Below are 20067 nucleotides of genomic sequence, written 5' to 3'. Positions count from 1 at the left end.
AACAGATGCAGCAGAAGATCCTGTGTACGATTAAGAAACCCAACAGCAACAGGAAGATGTAGATCTTACGCAGAAAGAGCAATTCATAAGTACTACAGGTTTGACACTGACTGACATTGCAATTATTGTCAAGAGCAATGCTACCCAAATGCCATCTTTTCTTCAAATTAGTTGTTTTGAAATTCCAAGTAACATTCCACGAGATGCTGATAATCGTGCTTTCCCTACTCATCTGCTGACAAAAACTCTTCCAAATGGTGAGACCTACACAGGTGACTGGTTATGCTGGAGTACGGAAAAACAATCTCTGTACTGTGCACCCTGCTTCATTTTGAACAAAAGTGCTCCAAATGCATCAGTTCTCTGATCAATCAGGATGGAGCATCAACAGAGGTTGGAGGAAGTTGAAAGATGGGTACCATCACATGAGAGTTCAACATCAGGTAGAAATCTCAAGAGGCAGACGTTGAGCAAACATTAACAGTTACATTGTCAGAAGAAAGCGAATGCCAAAGACTAGCTAGCCAGCCAGCCAGGCACCCAGTCACCCTTAATGTACACTGGAGCAGAGAGATTACAACTTTCCCTAACGAGAACACGAATTAAAACTTCAAGTATTTGGATGCATGTTACAGATACCACTCTCTCCTTCTTATAAGGTGTGCCTTTTTTTGCTTCATTATAATGAAAAAGGACTACATGAAGATGCTTTTCTTCCCTTTTTTTTAAAAAAAAAAATCTTACAATAAAATCTTGTTTTTCCAGGGTTTTTCCTCGAAGTTTCTTTGGAGGATCCAATAAAATTGGGTTAGAACTGTCTCAGCTCTTAACTGAATAGATGAGAATATGTATCTTTAACAAAGATCTTTACTTCTCTTTGCTGAGCATTGGAGTCAAATGTGTGTTAAAAGAAACTGAATAAAAAATATCCTTTCCTCTGTCATTTTTAAAATTTATTTTTGTTGGTACATGTAAACCCTTAATCTGAAAACCATGTACATCTGGAAGCAGTGCTGCATTATTGTCATTACCAAAACTAGGAGCATCTAAGGATTTCTGCACTCAAAGAAACAGTTTTCCAGGCCAGAAGGGACTAAAAAACCAACAGAATATCACCCCATCATTTCTGTATCAACCCCATAACTTCTGGCTCATGAAGACAAACCCTACTATGTGTAAACCTGTCCAGATTATACACAATCTGGCACAAGACACATCTAATGGGTGTTGCGAATAATTACTTCCAAGACTTCTCCCTCGGGTACTGTGCAGCAATGATAACAGGAGGAACAAATAGTAAAAAGCCCCTGCTGAAATGACACCAAAGTGAGATATCACCATTATCTCCACTGTATTCTGAAGAGGAGTAAAACTAAAATGTGAAGCCTCTCCATTTGTCACAAGAATCAATCGCACAAAGGGATGGAATCTACCACCTGCTGATATATCAGATTTGCAACTCCCATAACATAGGAGGTTCCATGGCAAGTTCTGTATTGGAAGAGCCAGACCAAAGAATGAGGATTCTGTTAGGACTACCACTTTTGAATAATCAGTTTAGATTTTGTGAAGGAGCTGTTCTTCAACAGATTCAGAGATACTTCAAGGTTCTGGGAGTGACATCACCATGGTAACCCAAAAAAGAATAATTCAGCCAGGAAACAGATGTGCAAGATGACACAGCTTGCAAGTATATCTGTTTTCTGTATTTCTCAATATTCCTCAATTCTTTTTTTTAATATCAGAAAAGTAAAGCCCTCTTTGTTGCATTCAACCTATCATAGCAAGCGAAGACCATATTTATGGTTTAAATGATCCACTTCCAAAAGCAGATTTACTTAATTATCAAAAGTGAAACAGAACACAGGAGGAAGGCAAATCTCTGGTGGCAGTGAACTGCATAAATCATCAAGGTCAGGCTAAAAATCTTTAAAAACAAAACAAAACAAAACTTTTAGGGAAGCCTTGATACTTACCTAAGGAATCAAAGTTTTTTTCTGGTCTGATGTACCCAATAATGACTATACTAAGAATTTCACCATAAAAGTCTTCTTTGAATGTGTGGATGATGTGCGTTTCCTAAAGAAAAAAAAAATCGGATAGTTATTTTTGTTTTCTCTGTTTCTCAAGAAAATTAGCCCAAGTTACTATTACCAACTACAAAACAGGAAAAAAAACCTGTTTTATCCCTGCCCCACATCTTAATAAAGTTCAGTAACTTAATTTAACATTTATTATGCATGTTTAAGAAACATGACAGAAAACTGTTAAAGTAAACTGAGCATCTTTGAAGCTTCAGTAAGCATGACAAGAGTCTCAACCATTAATTTCATGCTACTATGTCCAAAGAACTACAATACATCTCCATGGAGTGGAAAACACAGCACATGAAAAGATGGGAGTTGTCTTACCAAGCAGGGAGTCAGTGCTAACAAGCCAATTCAATTAAGGTGAAAGTGGCTTATTCTCAACAGTTGAGAAGAAGGGGTGAATACCAAGGGAGGGGAAATCACTTTTGTGGTGCTAATGAAGCCAATGCAGTTAAGGTGGCCCATTTCAAACAGCTGACAAGAAGCTGTGAGTATCAGCAGAGGGAAATTCCTTTTTGTAGTGACCCATCTAGTCTTTATTTAGGCCTAATTTGATGGTGTCCAGGTTGCGAATTAATTCCAGTTCTGCAGTTTCTCACTGGAGTCTGTTTTTGAAGGTTTTCTGTTGAAGAATTGCCACTTTTAAATCTGTTATTGAGTGTCCAGGGAAATTGAAGTGTTCTCCTACTGGTTTTTGAATGTTATAATTCTTGATGTCTCATGTTGTGTCCATTTATTCTTTTACGTAGAGACTGTCCAGTTTGGCCAATGTACATGGCAGAGGAGTGGCTTTTAGTCCACGAAAGCTTATGCCAAAATAAATTTGTTAGTCTCTCAGGTGCCACAAGGACTCTTCATTGTTTTTGCTGATACAGACTAACAGGGCTATCGCTCTAAAATCTTAAATGTATAGAGTACCTCACGATACCGTTAGTATCTATGACTGAACTTAATGTTTCTTGAATCAAAGAAGCACATGCAACTAAATGAGGACCTAGCTGAAATAGCTAACAAGCATGACAATTTGAACAAAGCACTTCATTTCTCAAGCAAAATCCTCATTTAGTTATGTCACTGAAAGTGGTCCTAATCGGCATTTCATCAACACACTTTAAATCCATTGTCCAAAATCTAATTAAAGGAAATGTATAGCTAAGCATCATCATAAGACATGCCAGATACAAATGACCCATAAGCTCCTCGAGTACCTTCATGTACATGTAAATCAAAAGAGACAAAACTGAAATTACTGGGTCACAGACATTCTGCACAAATTTCCATTCCTATTAAAGTTAATTTAGAAGAATATTATGGGTAAGAGTTTGAACTTTCACAAACTGCAGCAGCTACAGTGTTTTAGCAGGTGAAGCTAGGTATACTAGCAACAAATGTACTCAACAATTGTATTTGTCTTTGCTTACCAAATATGGTTTTATTTCAAGTTACTCCTACCCTCTGCATACTCCTGCAAGTGTACTATAGGGCTCTACTGTTTTACTGCAAAAGCTTTTAAAATACCACTGTTCTTACTGCTGCTTGAAGGTTATTTTATTTTTTTTTTAACTGGTTAGTGTGAGAAATTTCTTAAGGTGTTTTGCTCTTCAAGAGCAGGAATCCTACATTTATGAAATTTTTAAGAATAGGAAAATTACTTATGTTTTGATTTTTTACCATCATTGTCAGAATTCCAACTACCCACCCATTTCATATCAGGTTTCAGGATTCTAACGTAGTAAACTGCCATCTAGCTTTATATTATTTCCATCTTTGAAATAGTTCCTTGAATTCTGAAGAAATCGTGTGTTATTTGAGAAGCAGATTTTAGGGATGCTTTTGCTTCTTGCACATTTGGGAACTGAATGAAGATTCTAGAGAGAGATGAAAGAGTAGCAGCTGGAATAAAACTTAGAACAGGGGCTCATGCCTAACTGCCTGTGATTTCAGAATGCCTAAAATGTAACTAGTTTTGCTGGTTCAGGCTAAGAAGCCAGGACCCAAGAGAAAAAAAATCCTACACAGATGATGGTATAATTAGCGGGCATGAGACTTTCTGTTCTTGATAATATTTGAATTCATTTTTAGTTTATTATACTGATTCTGCATAAGAGGCCATAATATAATATAATATGGATTCAATTACTGATCAGAGAACATACTGGAAGAATACCAATTATGTAGAAAAATCTATTAAGCCATACTAATTTTTCTTTTATTTTGAAGTGCAGTTATACTCTGAAAATTAACAGCTATCATTAGGCTTTTACTCATTTATCCTATTTCCATGTCTTTTATAATCAATGTGCTCAATTTACTATTTAAGCTTACATTTATTTTAACTGGCAGCATCAGATTTTATCAATTTAATTGATGATGCAAGAGGTAAACAGGAACATGTCTTATTCTTCTATGGCTGCATGGACTCTGTCTACTAAAAAGAAAAGGAGTACTTGTGGCACCTTAGAGACTAACCAATTTATTTCAGCATAAGCTTTCGTGAGCTACAGCTCACTTCACTGGATGCATTCAGTGGATGCATCCGATGAAGTGAGCTGTAGCTCATGAAAGCTTATGCTCAAATAAATTGGTTAGTCTCTAAGGTGCCACAAGTACTCCTTTTCTTTTTGCGAATACAGACTAACAAGGCTGCTACTCTGAAATCTGTCTACTAAGAGACTCTCCTCTCAGTATGTAAATATAAGACAAGTGCCACTTTTATGACTGGAAATGCAATATCTAAATACCATTCATTCAGTTTATGGAGCAACTCCTGCTCCTCTTACTCAAGCCAGTAGTCTAGTTAGTTTATTATAGCCAAAATACCACATAAAGCAGAATTCTTACCACTGATTTCTTTACGTTCTTGTAGTATGGGTTCCAACCTATACTCAAAACCATTTTATGCACATCTCCATTTCCAACACAGGCCCATCCATAGTATATACCAGTAGAAATATCTGATGGAAAGCTTTCGACGACTTGCTCAGAGAAGTTAGCTGCAAAATCGAAAAAAGTGTATATTATATAAATCAAGTGCTCCATAGTACAGTAAACAGCTTAAAATATACTAAAAACTAAACTCCACTCATATCATTTGATATTAAATGACACAATGCTCCACTTAATACAAGAATAAGCAATAGGAAAAAACAGCTTCATAGCCAATTAGCACACTGGCTTTGTGAGATATCCAAGATATCACAGAGTTAGCAGATCTATGTAAAACATAGTTCCAAGTTATTGTGTAGAAATGACCTTACATACACCAACCAACCAGGCTGAATTAAATGCTTTAGCACAATCAGGGAACCTGGCCATAGTCCCATCTGCATTACAAACAGAAGCCAAACTGTAATGCCGTCAGGATACAGCTACGTTAAAAGACGCAAACACACACACACACACACACACAAATCATTAAAGTGAAATTAAGACCACAGGTACCTATCAGTGGCTTGAGTGTATACTGCCTTTCAAAATGATTCGTTAAAAAAAACTCAGATGTTATAAGACCAACAGCTTAAGACTGCACTTGTAAAACAAATCACCAAGTTATTTTAAAGGAATACCCTGACCTCTACAAACAAGCCTCCTATTCTCTCCAACTTTTCCATCCCTGAAGATCTCTTAATAAAGAGGTGTCAACACTCATTTAGGCTGAGTGTTACAGTGTGTGGTGGTGCGTTACTCAAGCCTGACTCAGAGTCACCGTCGCACAGCTTCACATAAGCCATGCCCAATATACACTACTTCCACACTGGTAAAGCAGCAACCTCTGTTTGGTGCTGGGGATATATCCCAGGGTTCTTAGCACCTCACCAAGTGGAACTGCTCTAGAAATTGGCTTGTGGTATACGGTGGGAGAACTCATCTCCTTCCTAAACTCCTGTGCAGAAGTATTTTAGTCTGCCATGTTTAGCTGAGGCACTTCCTCCTCTACACACTCCTCACCTCTGTCCACTTGAACCGGGGGACAAGCCATGGATTCATTAGATGAGCTACTCCTGTTTGCAGGAGAGTTATTTATGCAGTGAAGTGGACATTTGGTGAGTTGCTGGATGGCCTTTTGGAATCACTTTCTGAGATGCAGACTGTGGCAGGACTATTAAGCCAATTCATTCATCGCAGAGTGGACAGACATGGTGAATGCTGCAATTGCTGCAGATTCCCCATGCGCAGACCAGCACTTCTGGTGCAAAAGAACTAGCACAGTGTGATGAGATCACATTGTCTTGGAGACCTGTGATGACCTGCAGAGGCTCCAGAAACAGACCTCCATGGAATTCTGAGGTTGTCCCAACCCTCCCAACCCTCCAGCACCAGATCACTCAATTGAGGGAGTCCTTACCAACAGAAGCAGGTTGCAATAGTCCTTGGGAAGCTTTCTACCCCCCACTGCTAACGGTCATTGCAAAGCAGTTCAGTGTTGGCAAGTCACCTGTCGGATTTGTAGTAGTAGAGATTTGTGAGTTAATTAACATTGTAATTTACCAGTGAGCAGTGGACATTAGAAGTGTGCCTGAAATAAATAGCGTTCTTTCAGATAATGTTGTTCCCAAACTGCACTGCAGCCATCGATGGCACACCTGTGCCCGTACTTTGCTTGCCATAAAAAGTAAGAAAAAATGTCATCTGCAAAGAGTACTGCTCCCTGATTTTGCAGGCCTTCGTTAATCAAAGAGAGACAGGTCCATGAGGAGGAAGAGGACACTGTCTAGAAGATGGCTTGGTTTCAGCCTTCGGCCAAAGCTAACCACACTCCATTGCATACACCATCCTCCACAGTGATAGTTTTATTGGTCATAACCCAGAAATCCTTCCCTCTTAGAACAAAAATTATCCCGTGACAACAAATATGGCAGACAGCACTTACAATGTTACAGATCCAAAATCTGGCCCTACACATCTCCTTCTCCAGGCTGTCCCACACGTCCATCCCCAAATAAGTTCTTGGAATATGGATCCAGGATGTTCAACAGCCAATCTGGCCGAGTAAGCTGAACTGGGGCTTTCAGTTCTGTGGTCTGTTCCTGGTATCCATCGTGGCCCCATTCGCTGCCGTCCTGCATCCCTTCCTTCAGTCTGATAATAAGACCATCTAGATTCAGAAGGATGTCCTAGGAAAGAGTGGGCTCTTCAGTAGCAAGTGCCTAGTCCAACTCCTCATAGAAGGAGTATTTAGATGCAGAGGGCGCATTGCCTATCTGCTGTTTCCATCTTTGCCCTTGCAAATACAGCTGCTTCAGGTGCCTGATATGCTCCCTACACTGGACACCAGTCTGGCAGACACTCACTTCTGCCAAACTTTCAACATAATCTTAACAGTGGATATTTCTGGAGCTCCTGCTAAAATGATGGTCCTGAGTGTACACACCAGTGTACACACCAGAAGTTAACTAGAACCTCACTGTGCTCCTCTGGCCAGCTAGTGGCATGCTGGAGGTAAGCCATCTTCTATGCTGTTTAGCATAGCTAGTCTGAGCTTTGCAAAAACTGGAGCAGCACATGTATAAACTGAGGATTAATATCATAGTACAGCAATGTGAACTGCCAGTAGCTTCTCATACATAGAGGGAAAGTAGGAAATGAGTAAGTAGAAGGGCCGGAATATACAGCTATAGAGAATTGAGAGAATGGTAGGGGAGGACTACCTAGACTCAAAGTCAGGTACCAGTGCCTTTGCTACCTTCACGCTGCAAAGTAGGCAGGTCACAGGTCAACATGTGATCTGACCCATACCCCAGTGGAGTAAGCCAACTCCAGACACATCTAAAGGCTTGGAGTGTGGATGAGAGAGGATTTGGGCAAATACCACACAGGGAAATCTGCAGTGTAGATGTGCCATTAAAGAAGTTCAAATTTTGTGTTTAATTATTATCTGGTCTGGGATATGAATTCAGGACTTCAAAGACTTCCTTCACTACATTCCCTGATATCAGTGGGAGATTTGGATAGAAATCAAGATCAAGTGTAACTAATTTATTCCGTACTTTATTGTCACAAAAAATATTACTCAGGGCTCGTCCTGAGTTGATTTGTTTAAATTAAATCAGTCCAGTTAAACCAGTGCAACGTGTGCTGACTATTCACGTAACTCAAATTGCATAGCTTAGATCAGATTTCCCCTGTAGCGTAGACAAGGCCTAAGATATAATGACAGCTTTTTAAGGAAGCTTGAAAAATGCCTATCCTCACTATACGTAACTGAAATGCAAATGGCTGCTTAAATTTCAGTATTTTGCTAATCTGATAACCAGAATATGAAACTAGTTAGAATAATTTTTGTTCATAGTTAATTTCTATTTCCATTGTGTATTTCACTCCATTTGTTCAAGGTAAACATCACAAATTAGTACACTGAATGATTTTAACCTGACAGGATATTCAGTGTACAGCTTAATATTTTAAAGAGACAGCCTGAAACATTTACCAGAATGCTTCTGTGAAACTGCTTCTGGTATTTTTAGCATTATGTCCTAAGTCTGTGCTTTAGGAGTGACACGGTAAAAGCACAAAGTTGTTATTCTTGGCTAAACGAACTCGACTGATTTCTGTGATGCAAACTTTTTAGTTACTGATTGAGACCAAAACATCAATTTAACATTTTCAAAACATGCAAGTATTGTTTGTTTGTTTGTACAGGACCAGCACTAAGCTAAACACTGGGATAGCCTTTTAGTAAGTTTAGGAATGCATAAAGCATTCTTTCAAGACCAATAAAAGTCACCAAACGAAATAAAAATGTTTATGGTGTTTAGCTTAAAGGACTTCCTGGTTTTATGTTACAAAAAAAGAATGACCTCTTTTCCCCCAGTACAGGAAAGATCTTACCAGCCCTAAAGCAGGGCAATGGTACAGAGACCCAGAAACTAAGGGCATGTCTACACTATGGGCGCAACACCAGCACAGCTGCAGCTGTGTGAGTATAGTGTAGATGTTTCCTACAGTGGAAAAACTCCATCAATGAAGTAAGAAACCCAAGACCACAAGCAGCTGTAGCTACGTTGATGGAAGAACTCTACCCCGGGGTTAGGTCAGCTTAACTGCGGCACTCAGGGTGTGAATTTTTCACACCCCTGAGCAACATAGTAGTTTGATCTAAATTTTAAGTGCAGACCATGGCTAAATCAGACAAACGATCACTGATTAACTGTAAAACTCCAACTCATCTAAGTGTTACAAATGAGGAGGCCTTGCCCAGTGCTCTGCCTTATGTTTCTACAATAAAGAGATTAGTCAGCTTCCTTTTACCCGTACATAGTGACATAGATAATAGTGTTGCATTTCTCCAATTCTACAGTTTTGCTTTCACAACACAATACATTTTTTCTTCTTGACAAGCTACTTCCATTAGCTTGTTACTGGGAAGTTAACTCCCTTTTTTGTGATAAATAAAGGTTAACCAGAAAAGAAAAGCATCTTCCAAGTTGAAGAAATAGAACTTTTATCCCTCACTATACATTTGAGTGTATGTGGGGGGGGGGGGTTTGGGGGGAGGAGGAGGATAGGAATAAGAACACATGAGGAGCCCTTGTTTAGGTAGAAACTTTCCCTGCCCCCAGGAATTCTCTGCATCAGAGTCAAAGTAAGGGGAAGCTAGGGGTGAAATCCCAGTTTTATTTAAATCAAATAGCACCATGATGATATCCCAGCTTTCTGAGCAAGCTATTTTGCAACTCCTCCTTACCTACACACATGCACTCATCCCAATCTCTATAGAAAACACCTTCCTTCCATGCCACAAATCCTGCAACTAGGACAACACTTTTGAAAAAGCAAGATATACACAGAAATTTCTACTAATTTGACATTTTAAAAGGGGGCATTTTGGATGCAAGCCTGTCACCAATTTGTGCTGGTACCTAATCATAGCATTAAGCTGGCATGGTAATAGGGATCATGGAAACAAATAAAGCTAAACTCCTGAGTGAATCACAGATCTTCTATGGCAAATCCTAATCAACTCTAGGAAACTAGCCTGTTGCCAAAAAAAAAATGGTTAAAAAAGAATGCCCTTGAAGTGATACTCAGAACAGTTTAATTGCTAACATTAAGAAGATAATCCCTTTTCATCATATTACAGAAAGCATGCTTGACCTTGCCTACATAAAGGAAATTTTGCAGAACTTTCCACTGCTGCCAGGACTGGTTCAGTTTCTCCAGTATTCACAACACAAGATGCTTAGTGTCCACAGACACTATTTGTGATCAGCATTGGAAGTATTATCATCTAATTCTGTTTAAGGCACATTTAATCAACATGGAAATTAAAAACTGGTGGCATGTCTATGCCAGCTCTCCCAACGTTCCTGACGCAAGTGGAGCTAACCAGTGTTAGTGACTGTGGGAAATAGTTACAAGATTTCCCTGTGGTAGACTGTAGACAGGCTGCCTTAGTTCACTCTAAACAAGGACTCTAAACATAAACGAGGACAGTGTTCAACACAGGTTCAGATAAAGTGGTGTTGTAGTGAATTCTTGCGTTACTCAAGCCAAGCCAACACTACAGCTTTTGACAGGATAGTCAATGTCAGGTAGGGGTGGAATTTTTTTTGCACCATTTCTATACCAGCAGAAGCCCTAGAATAGACGCAGGCATATCAGTATAAAAACTCTTCTGCTGCAAGAGCTTATTTAGCGCACAGTATCAGTATAAGCTAAATCAGCAAATGCACTTTTTGACAGCATAAGCGGTCTCGACGCTAGGCAGTTCCTGGGTACACCTTCGCCGGCTGCTCAAGCGAGGTTGGTGACGGGGTGGGGTATTTTCAAGCACGGCCATTTCTGCGCTGCTCCCGCTTGGCGCTGCATTTGCCCACCCACGCAGGGAGGCCCCCAGACCTCAAGCGAACTGCCTGGCTCCCGCGCCGCGAGCAGCGCCATCACCGGGGCCTTGCGCCAACGGCGACGCGACGACGCGGCGACGCGACGACGCAGCGCCGCCAGCCCAGGCCCGCTCAGCGCTTTCCGGCGCACGCGCCGAGAGAAGCGATTCGCTTCCGGCCGCTCACAGGGCAAGTAGCGACGGTGGCCGACAAGCCGGTGTTGCGACACCAGTAACCTCAGAATGGGGCGGGTCACTGACGTCAGGGTTACTCCCCCTCCGCAGCGGTCACACACGGGTTCCCCCCCCCGAGCCTCGGCGCCCCCATGCCCCGCAGGTAAGGGGGAGGGGGTGTCACAGCTCGGGGCGAATCCCCTAACACCCGCACTTACCGGTGGGGATGCCCAGCTCCTTGGAGCCTCTGCCGAAGCCCCTCACCACCTCCCCACGGCAAAAATAGGGCAGGTGCCTCATGGCCGCGGCAGAAACAGACCGGCCGCCAGCGAAGGGTCGATGGGGGCGAGGACGGCTAGCACGAGAACCGGCCCCAACGGCCACCAGCAGCGGTTCCCGCGTGTGCGCGCGCGCCTCCTGAGCGCTGCCGCTCTTTCGTAGCGCGAGGAGGGCTGCCGTCGCGTCGACTCGCCGGCTTTGAATGAATTCTCAGGCGCCGGTGCGGAAGGGGTGGGGAGGGGCGGACACGAGCCGCGACCTACTGGAAGGTTCCAGTTTCTCCGCCGTGGAATCTTCCGGATTCGCTTCTCCCCGGTGAATGGACTGGCCCAGCCGCGTGTGGGAGGGACGCCGCGCAGACTCATTAGCCCGCACGCATCCTCCCCTCCTCCCCCCAGGTGAGAGCGCCGGGTCCCCTCTGCCTCGGTATCAGCAAGGAGGGAATGGGCCTCGCGCCAGCCTGGAGCCTCTCTGCCCTGGCGCGGCGCCTGGGGGGGGGGCCCTGGGCTAGCCCCGGAGCCCTTGTCGGCTTCTACTCTTCTCTGGCCGCCGCTACCCTGAGCAGGCTGCGCCCAGGGGCTCCCGCGCCTGCCCTTCTCCCGGGAAGCGTTCAGCTGACTCCCCCGGCAGCGCAGCGGCGCCGAAGAGGCTTGGATGGGAAGGGGGATAATTACACCATTGCCCCGCCGGACACTTCACTCAGCATTTTGAACCAGCTGCTCCAGCCCGAATCCAGATTCTCCAGCTCCAAAATCCCAGGCCAGTAGCGCTTGCGTCTGGTACCTGCACACAGAGGCCAGTCTGCTATGGTACTTCGCACTTCCCAGGCCTCATGTAACGGTCTCTAGGCTAGATGCATTCACACCACCTCTGTGAAACAAGGCTATATCGTTGTCTACAATATTCAGAGGTGTAAACTGGAAAACAGAGTGGCTATATCTAAGGCTAACGTCACACAGCAAGTCAGTGGCAAAACTGGGAAGAAAACTCACATGTTCTACCTCCCAGACCCATCTTTTAACCCAAAACTATTATTTCTTTTATTTATTAGTATTATTGAATTGAGTGTTTATTAGGATGGGTAGGATTATTCACAGAGGGGAAAACCAAGTATATCAAGATTGTGATTTGCCTATGGTCACCCCAAGTTTGTAGCAAAAGTATTACAATCTGCTATCAATTCTTGTGCTTTAACTACAGGAGCATTTTTGCTTCCTAATTTACATTTAGAAGCTTATCGCTAGATCATATCTTCATGACATTCTCAGCTTGTATACGTTTTTGTTCATTTATACCCAAGGGTCTCAAACTGATGGTGTATGTAGATGTGGGGACATGTATTAAAATGAATTCATTTCAGATGTCAGAAAAACACTCAGAAGAAGAGTGACTTATTAAAAGAAAACCGCGCCAGGGCAGAGAGGCTCTCATTATAGTGGTACAGCAGCACCACTGTAGTTAAAGTTAGATCTTGGCATTTGTTTAAAGATCAACCTTCCTGAGTAGGCAAAGTGACAAGCATGGTTGGATTTCTTTAAAAGTTGGTGTGCCCCAGCAGAGTAGGGTTACTGACCCAAATTTGGAGTTATTTGTGCCAGGTGTAACCCTCTTCCCCCATAGCCATTTTTAAAAAGAGTTTCTAGTTGGGAACATTGCACAGCACTAGAGATCAAACTATTGATGAGCTATGGGTCAAAGTGGTCTCAGTCTGACAAGTTTTGCCCAAGGTAGTGTATGGCCCCTACTAAATCTTTAGGGGACCCAATTGAGCATAAAGAAAAATTACATTTTTTTACACTGCACATTCTCCAATACAGAAAAGTGAGTAGAGGTTTCCCTCACTACTATTTTCTGTTCTGTAAAGCTTGACTCTTGTATCTGAACAGTTAGATTATTTTGAAATTCTGTGTGGCTCATGAAGGCTCTGTGAGCTCACCTTTCAATTAACTTACACCTAACTATATATTAATCAAAAGCCCCACAAAGGAGTCATGGCTGGCAGTTTTATTTTTTGGGGGAAGGAGGGAATAATGAAACTATTTGAGAAGGAAAACATTAGACATGCTTCCTGGGAGGGAAGGGATGTAGGGGGTAGTGGAGAGGGGGATAAGTGGAGATGGGAAGTTGGTGCTCAGAAACAGGCTGTGTAGCCTTACCCCCCACCACCACCACACACACACACACTTTAATATGGTCAACACAACCTATTTCTCCTTAACCTTGTTCTCTGAAATGGCTGAACTATTTTTGTTGTGCCTTTCCAAAAAATTCAGTGTGAGGCAGACACCCAGCATGGGAAACTTCATTCTCCAATTTTTCAAGATGGCAAAGCTCTAAATCAACTGAAAACAGTCCTAAAGTGGAAAGTGTTCAGTAGGCTGCCAGCTCTGTTTATTTTTCATAGCTAAGTTGTTTAGTACAGTCGTCCTTCATCCAAGTGTTCTAAACATTAATAACTATCAGGCTCCAAAAAAATGTACTAAAAGGATTTAGGACCCAGTTTAGCAAAGCACTTAAGCACATGCTTAATTTTCAGCATATCTGTAATCCTATTGAAGACAATGGCACTACTAACTTGATTAAAAGTAAGCACGTGTTTCAGTGCTTTGCTGAATTGGGGCCACAGTTTGGCCCTTTTAAAGTTGTGTATTTGTCACTGGTGGTTCTGATTATCTCTTAAACTTCATCCAATGAAGTGAGCTGTAGCTCACGAAAGCTTATGCTCAAATAAATTGGTTAGTCTCTAAGGTGCCACAAGTACTCCTTTTCTTTTTGCGAATACAGACTAACACGGCTGCTACTCTGAAACCTGTCATAAAAATACAATACTAAGAATCTGAAGAAAAGAACATTTTTCAAATGAATTCAAAATAAACTATCCCTTGGTAAAATGAAGTGTAGGAAATTCAAAAACAGCTTTATAAATAGGGTTTTAAAAATAGTCAATTATGCACGCAACTACAGTGACTAAGCTCAAATGCTGTATTATATATATATTGGCACAAAATAAGTGAATACATAAGTGCATGTGTATTTTTAAAAAAATTCCCTAATTGATAAACATACATTTTCAGGCTTAACTAGATGACAGATAATCCAAACCTACCTTTTTTTTTTTTTTGTTTCAGAAATATACTTGCCAAGTAGCTTTTAGGATCTCATTGCAGGACACTAGTTTTTATACTCAGAAATGTCATTTGCTTGAAAATGTTAGGGTTCGGGTTCCATTGCATACAATTTTCTAGATCCAACAGTTGCCATATTTACCAGTACAAGTTAAAGTTAAGTTGCATGGCTTTTTTGAAGACCACTATGTGTTATACCAATAAAATAGAAACCAGCAGGATCTTATTAATGGGAAAAAGGCAAAATACCACATTTATTGTAAATACAGAAAGAATCCTAGTAAGCAGTTAGTTATAGCTATAACGTTCCATTCAATCTCATATTTATTCACACATTCATTCATACAAACACACACACACAGGTTCTGCAAGGTTGTTATCATAGTTACCAGCCTTAGAGTTGCTCGTGCCAAGCCATTGGCCAGGTGACCTGGACATGAGGAGGGAGCAGGGCCTTGTCTGATGCTCCTGGAAGTTGGTTTGCAGAATCAGACCCCAAAGTTCTCACTTTCTAGAGTCCATTTGTATAGGAATTTCTTCCTATGCTAGTCTATGGGAATTGCTTCATCATGCTGTTGCTGAATCAATCAGCAGATAGGACATTCCTGACGGCTCCGTGCTGCTAGATGTTATCTTGTTCTTTGGTTCTCCCATTCTTGAGGCTGGTGGGTGGATTCCAGTCTGCCCTCTAGGGGTCCTCTGGTTATTTCCACTTAATGCCTTCTTCATCCGATGGACACTGGATTCTTAGGCTGGCACCTCCCTGATCATTCAGTTATTATCCACAGCAAGCATCCATCCACATACATCCTCTATCTCTATTTTAATCACAATTGTTAACACAACAAAAGGGCGGGCAGTCTCTGGGTGCTGTTTCTGTTGTTACAGAGTATTGCTTTGAGTCTCTCTGTGAATTGCTTTGAGAACAGACTCTGTCTTAGAGTGTACTAACGCAATTAGCAGCTTGCAAGTTTCACGCACAGAGGGAGAGAAACAGTACCAAAAACCAAGAGACCTCTTAATGAGTAATACCCTGGAATTTAAACTATGGGGAATCAAACTCATTTGTGATTTTAATACAGAACTTCTTTAATATGATCCAACATATGAACACATTACCTGTGCTGAGATATGAGTGTAAACCATGGTGCTGGTAATCAGTCTTCAAAACTCAATGATTAGGGACCTGTCTACTAGAGAGAGTGTATCACATCCAGTCCTGCCAACTGCTGAATGTGATGAGCTCATGGAAGCTGAGGATATCGATACCTTCTGGGGTCAGTTACAAAATTTATACTTAACCTACTTTTACTACTTCGTCTTTCTTGCTCTCCCCTTCTTTTTCCTCTGTCTTTATATCTTCCTTTCATTATTCTCCTTTTTCTTGATGACTAACATTACTTGCATTCATTCCTTCAGCCTGGGTAACCTAGACTGATTTACTGAAACATTCGTTTACTTAAGTCCAGTTAAACAAAGTACAGCATTGTGGTGCTGGGTGTCAGCCAGGGGGGAAGGCAAAGAAAGCAGTTAATCAGCCTAGACATAGCAGCATGAGTGCAGCATATTGACACATATTAGATGCATCACAGAAAGCCAAGGAGAGATGTTTTCTAGTGGTAGTAGTTTGGAAATACTGACAAAAATCCCAGCGCCCATTCTCTGCCTTTAATAAGGCAAAATGCCTGTTGGGGGCTTATTCCTTCACCCACTTACTTCCCTGGTCCTTCTCGCAGGAACAGAGAGCAACAATACCCGAAGTCCAAAGGTGCAAACAATTTGATGTTTATTGGGGTGAACTTCCAGCAAGCATGATTCCAGTTTCCTTCCTTAGTATCCTCCTTCCCAGCTCTTACACCACAGAGCCTTACACCTGTGTCCCTGTTCCCATTCCTACCCTTAGCCAAACATGATTCCAACTTCCTTACTCCCATTCCCTGTTCCCATTTCCCCCTTTAGCAAAACATGATTCCAATTTTCTTACCCCCATTCCCTGTTCCCATCTCCCCCACCCACCCACACATCCACCCACACCCCTTAAGGTTAACCTGTCCCCCTTATTTTCAGGCTTGACTTGTTTTTTTCACCTCCCTTTCCTGGAGGGCCATAATATGAGTCTTCTAGTAGCTTGTTTGCTGACCAGATGTATTCGTTATTTGCAGCTCCTTTGTGCCCATCAGCTAGGTAATTTGCATTTACACACAGAGGCTTACTAGCTTGCTTCTGGATCCAAAGCTGTTAGCAGCTCAGACACTGTCTTAAAAGGGAAGCATTTTACTTCCACCAGAGTTCTGATTACTTTCATCTCCTGCTCCAAAACACACAGAGATCTGAAAAAGAAAGCACAACCTATTGTGGCTCCTTTTGGAGCCCTATTAGGATTTTAATTAAGTACCATGTTTTATTTGCATTTCTTTCACTCCTTCTCCAATATACACTGCACACGTCCTGGGAAAATGCACATTCCTTCCGTATAGTTTAACTTCCATACATTATATTAGCCATATTAATTTTACACAAGGTGTAACTGCCTCCCCCATGCCTACAGAGTTTTCATGCACACCCACCAAAGCAACAATCTAATCCCCCAGAGCCATCCCAAGGCTCAGTGTTCCCATCAGTGCCCATACTGACTCCAAAGGGAGTTTTGCCTGACAAGTGACAGCGCAGAGGACTGTTGGATTTGACCTATTAAACTAAGGGTTCCAATATTCAATTTAGTTCAATAAAGTTGATTTTTAATGGGAATATATAGGCCAATGGTTAGTTTCTATGGCCTAAAGTGTTTCTCCAGCTCCCTGATATTAAATAACCCATCTTGTTATAGTGTGTAAGGGAATTGCATACCTAGATGTTCCTGTTTTAAAGAAACAGTCTTCAGATTTTTTGTGGACAAATAAATTCTTTCAGAATAAAATTGTAGTGTTCCTCTAGTATCCACAAGGTGGTGAGCAATCTCTTCTGACATCTGGCTTTGGGCACAAGGGTTCTGATTAGCACTTGAAAGTTACTTTAGGGTAGAAGGAAAGATTTGTTTTTGAGAACTGCATATTTTTTAATTCTAGAAAGATTGAGCACTAACTAATGTCTCATTTTGTGGTTCTACAGCTAGTAAAAGGAGCCATGGTCAAGGATATTCCTAGTTTTTATGGAGGCTTATACAAAATTTGAGGCTCCTTCTCCACCTTACACCAAGCCCTCAAACTTTGCACATACCATTTTCTGATTTAGTACCTGAAAGTTATGTTTATCTTTGTACAAATGAAAAGTATACGACTAGAAAAACAACTCCCCCTCATTAGTATCTTTATTACAAGTCAGTTACTCCTCAAAGTAAGACTACTAGAATTGGGTGAAGAATTCACAGCAAATATTTTCTAATGAACAGCTTGATTCTCCCTTATTTATTTGTTCTTCAGAATTATTCACCAAATTTCATTGCATACTTTTTGCTCTACAGGTTGTGGGCAAGCCTGTTTCAGACTATCAGCATATCAGAACTGGAACTCCATCTTTTTCTCCATGTACCCTGCCACAGTGGGCAGACTGCAAGGATCCCAAAAAATAGATCTAATTTAGAGTTTTGTAGTGGTCATCATCACAATATTGTGGGAGGTATCTAGACATAGGTTGTGTGGACGTAGACAACTAAGTCTGGAAGGCTTTAGCACCCACTTAGGGATTGTGTTAATAAATAAAAGCCATGCTGTATTTTGAACTGAAGCTAATCTCACTTTATTAGAAGTGAATAAATTTAGTTATGGTACAACATTTCTCCTTAAAAGTGATATTCAGTGGCTTTTTTTAAACTCTAGTCCCTGTCCCACCCCCAAAAGAATTAAAAGTTGTCTATGCCCCTGTATTAGCAGAATGAAGGCCAAGGTGGACTTCATGGAGTCTTCTGTTTTCCCTTTCCTTGGGGGGTTTAATTTGAGGTAGGAACATTGTTGTCTCTTTTGGTTATCGTCAGAAAGGTGTTAGCAAATAGGAAGATCATGCAGCATTTCCTACGGGTGGCTAGACTGAATTAGTTGCATTGGATATTTGTTCTATAGCGAGACCCGGATGAGGATGTGGAGTAGGAGGAGGACCCAGAAGTAGAGGATGACTCAGAGGTTAGAGATGCATGCAGCTAGGAGCTCTTTTCTACCCCAGAGGAGGCTAGCCAGTCACAGCAGTTGGATCTTGGCAGAGGGCAAACAGGAGAGGAGGAATTGCTGATTTTGGGAATTGCTGAAGCGAGTTAATGGGGGCAGGAGGGTTGTAGAAAGCAGGCTTGTCTCCCACCTCATGCCTGTTCTAAGCAGCGGAACAGGCTGTTGATTGACTCCCTTGCTTCATGGGAATCTCCCTCAGATCTCCAGGAAACTCTCTCAGGTTCTTCGGCAGAGCCGCTTTTTTCTTGCCCCATTAACGGTAACTTTCCTGCACCACTGTGCCATCACGGGGCGGGGAACAGGGGAGAGATCATTGCCGCACACAGGCGAGGCCACACAGAGGCTCCACACAGAGGCTAGGGCAGAAGCCGCAGGCTTGGAGAAAACCCTGCCTTGATTCCCTGCTCCCCCTCAGCAGCGAGATATCTTCCATAATAATCACATCCTGTGGAAAGTGTGGGGATAGGAATGATTATCAGGCCCCCCATACTGTGCTGGCTCTCCCCAAGGACCACATGCCCAGTGTACAGCAGTGTCCGGGAAGGGTGATTTACTCTGCCCCTGCAGCTACTCACCATTTTGGGGGGTCTTGTGGCTCATGTGTGCTTGCCTGGGGTCAGCCAGTTAGTGACAGGTGTGAGAGTACTGGCTGTGTTTTAAATAACTGAATCAGTGCTGTCTGTGTTGCAAACAATACTGCTTCTGTAAAATGTTGCAGTTAAACTTCACAGAGATGACCTTGGGAGCCCAATCTCCCTCTTTGTAATCGACGGCTGAACAGAATTAGAAAGTGGTTAAGAAGAACTAAGGAGAACTTTCTGCATGAGCTTATGATGCACTCTGATGCCAAGAAACAGGAATTGAAGGAGTCGCGGGACAGCGAGAAGAGGGACCAAAAGGATAATGTGGTGCACCAGAATGAAGCCACAGAGTGGCTCTTAATGGTTATGGAGCGCCAAGCAGACCAACTCCAGATGATACTGGTTCTTCAAACCGAGCAGCTCTGCGTCCACCCTCCCCAGCAGCCACTGTCGCAAAACTTTCCCATGTGCCTCCCAGAGACACTGCCAACACACTCTTATCAACCTCCTGGCTCCGGTCTATACCCACAGCATTCCACTCCTCCCCACCCCCCAACTCCCCCGCCACCCACAATCCAGCACTACAGACTCCCACTACCCCGTGCACTCAACACCCATCTCTCTGCAGTTTGGGCCCTGCTGAAGTACAGTACCCGTTGCATTGAATTCCAAAGGAGAAGGTTGGATAGGACCCCTGGACATACACAAATCTTTAGGTGTCCCAGGACTGCTCCCCCCCCGGGACATTCCCTTCCCCTATCCCCCTCACTGCTGCTGGGTTTTTTTGTTTGACTCTCTCTTCTGGTTGTTGTGTTTTAATAAAATAATTATGTTTTGAAA

The 20067-nt window shown here is 42.3% G+C and overlaps 1 protein-coding gene and 1 long non-coding RNA gene across 2 annotated transcripts in view; one reads left to right on the top strand and one right to left on the bottom strand.

The window, feature by feature from the left end:
* The window catches only part of RFK (riboflavin kinase), a 20208-nt gene extending 8645 nt beyond the window's left edge, over positions 1-11563 (bottom strand). The window contains exons 1-3 of the mRNA XM_073345118.1: positions 11304-11563; positions 4932-5083; positions 1977-2079 (exon numbers count right to left, since the gene is read on the bottom strand). Of these exons, the coding sequence (XP_073201219.1) occupies positions 1977-2079; positions 4932-5083; positions 11304-11385 (337 nt within the window). The 5' untranslated portion in view covers positions 11386-11563. The remainder of the gene's footprint in view (positions 1-1976; positions 2080-4931; positions 5084-11303) is intronic.
* Positions 11173-20067, top strand: LOC140911656 (uncharacterized). Its single transcript, XR_012159074.1, has 2 exons — positions 11173-12123; positions 17950-20067. It is a non-coding gene; the product is annotated as an uncharacterized lncRNA (long non-coding RNA).

The sequence above is a fragment of the Lepidochelys kempii genome, chromosome 5 (genome assembly GCF_965140265.1).
Source record: "Lepidochelys kempii isolate rLepKem1 chromosome 5, rLepKem1.hap2, whole genome shotgun sequence".
Classification (NCBI taxonomy): Eukaryota; Metazoa; Chordata; order Testudines; family Cheloniidae; genus Lepidochelys; species Lepidochelys kempii.
Note: the sequence above shows the minus strand (reverse complement) of the source record. Positions and strands in the feature narration are given on the sequence as shown.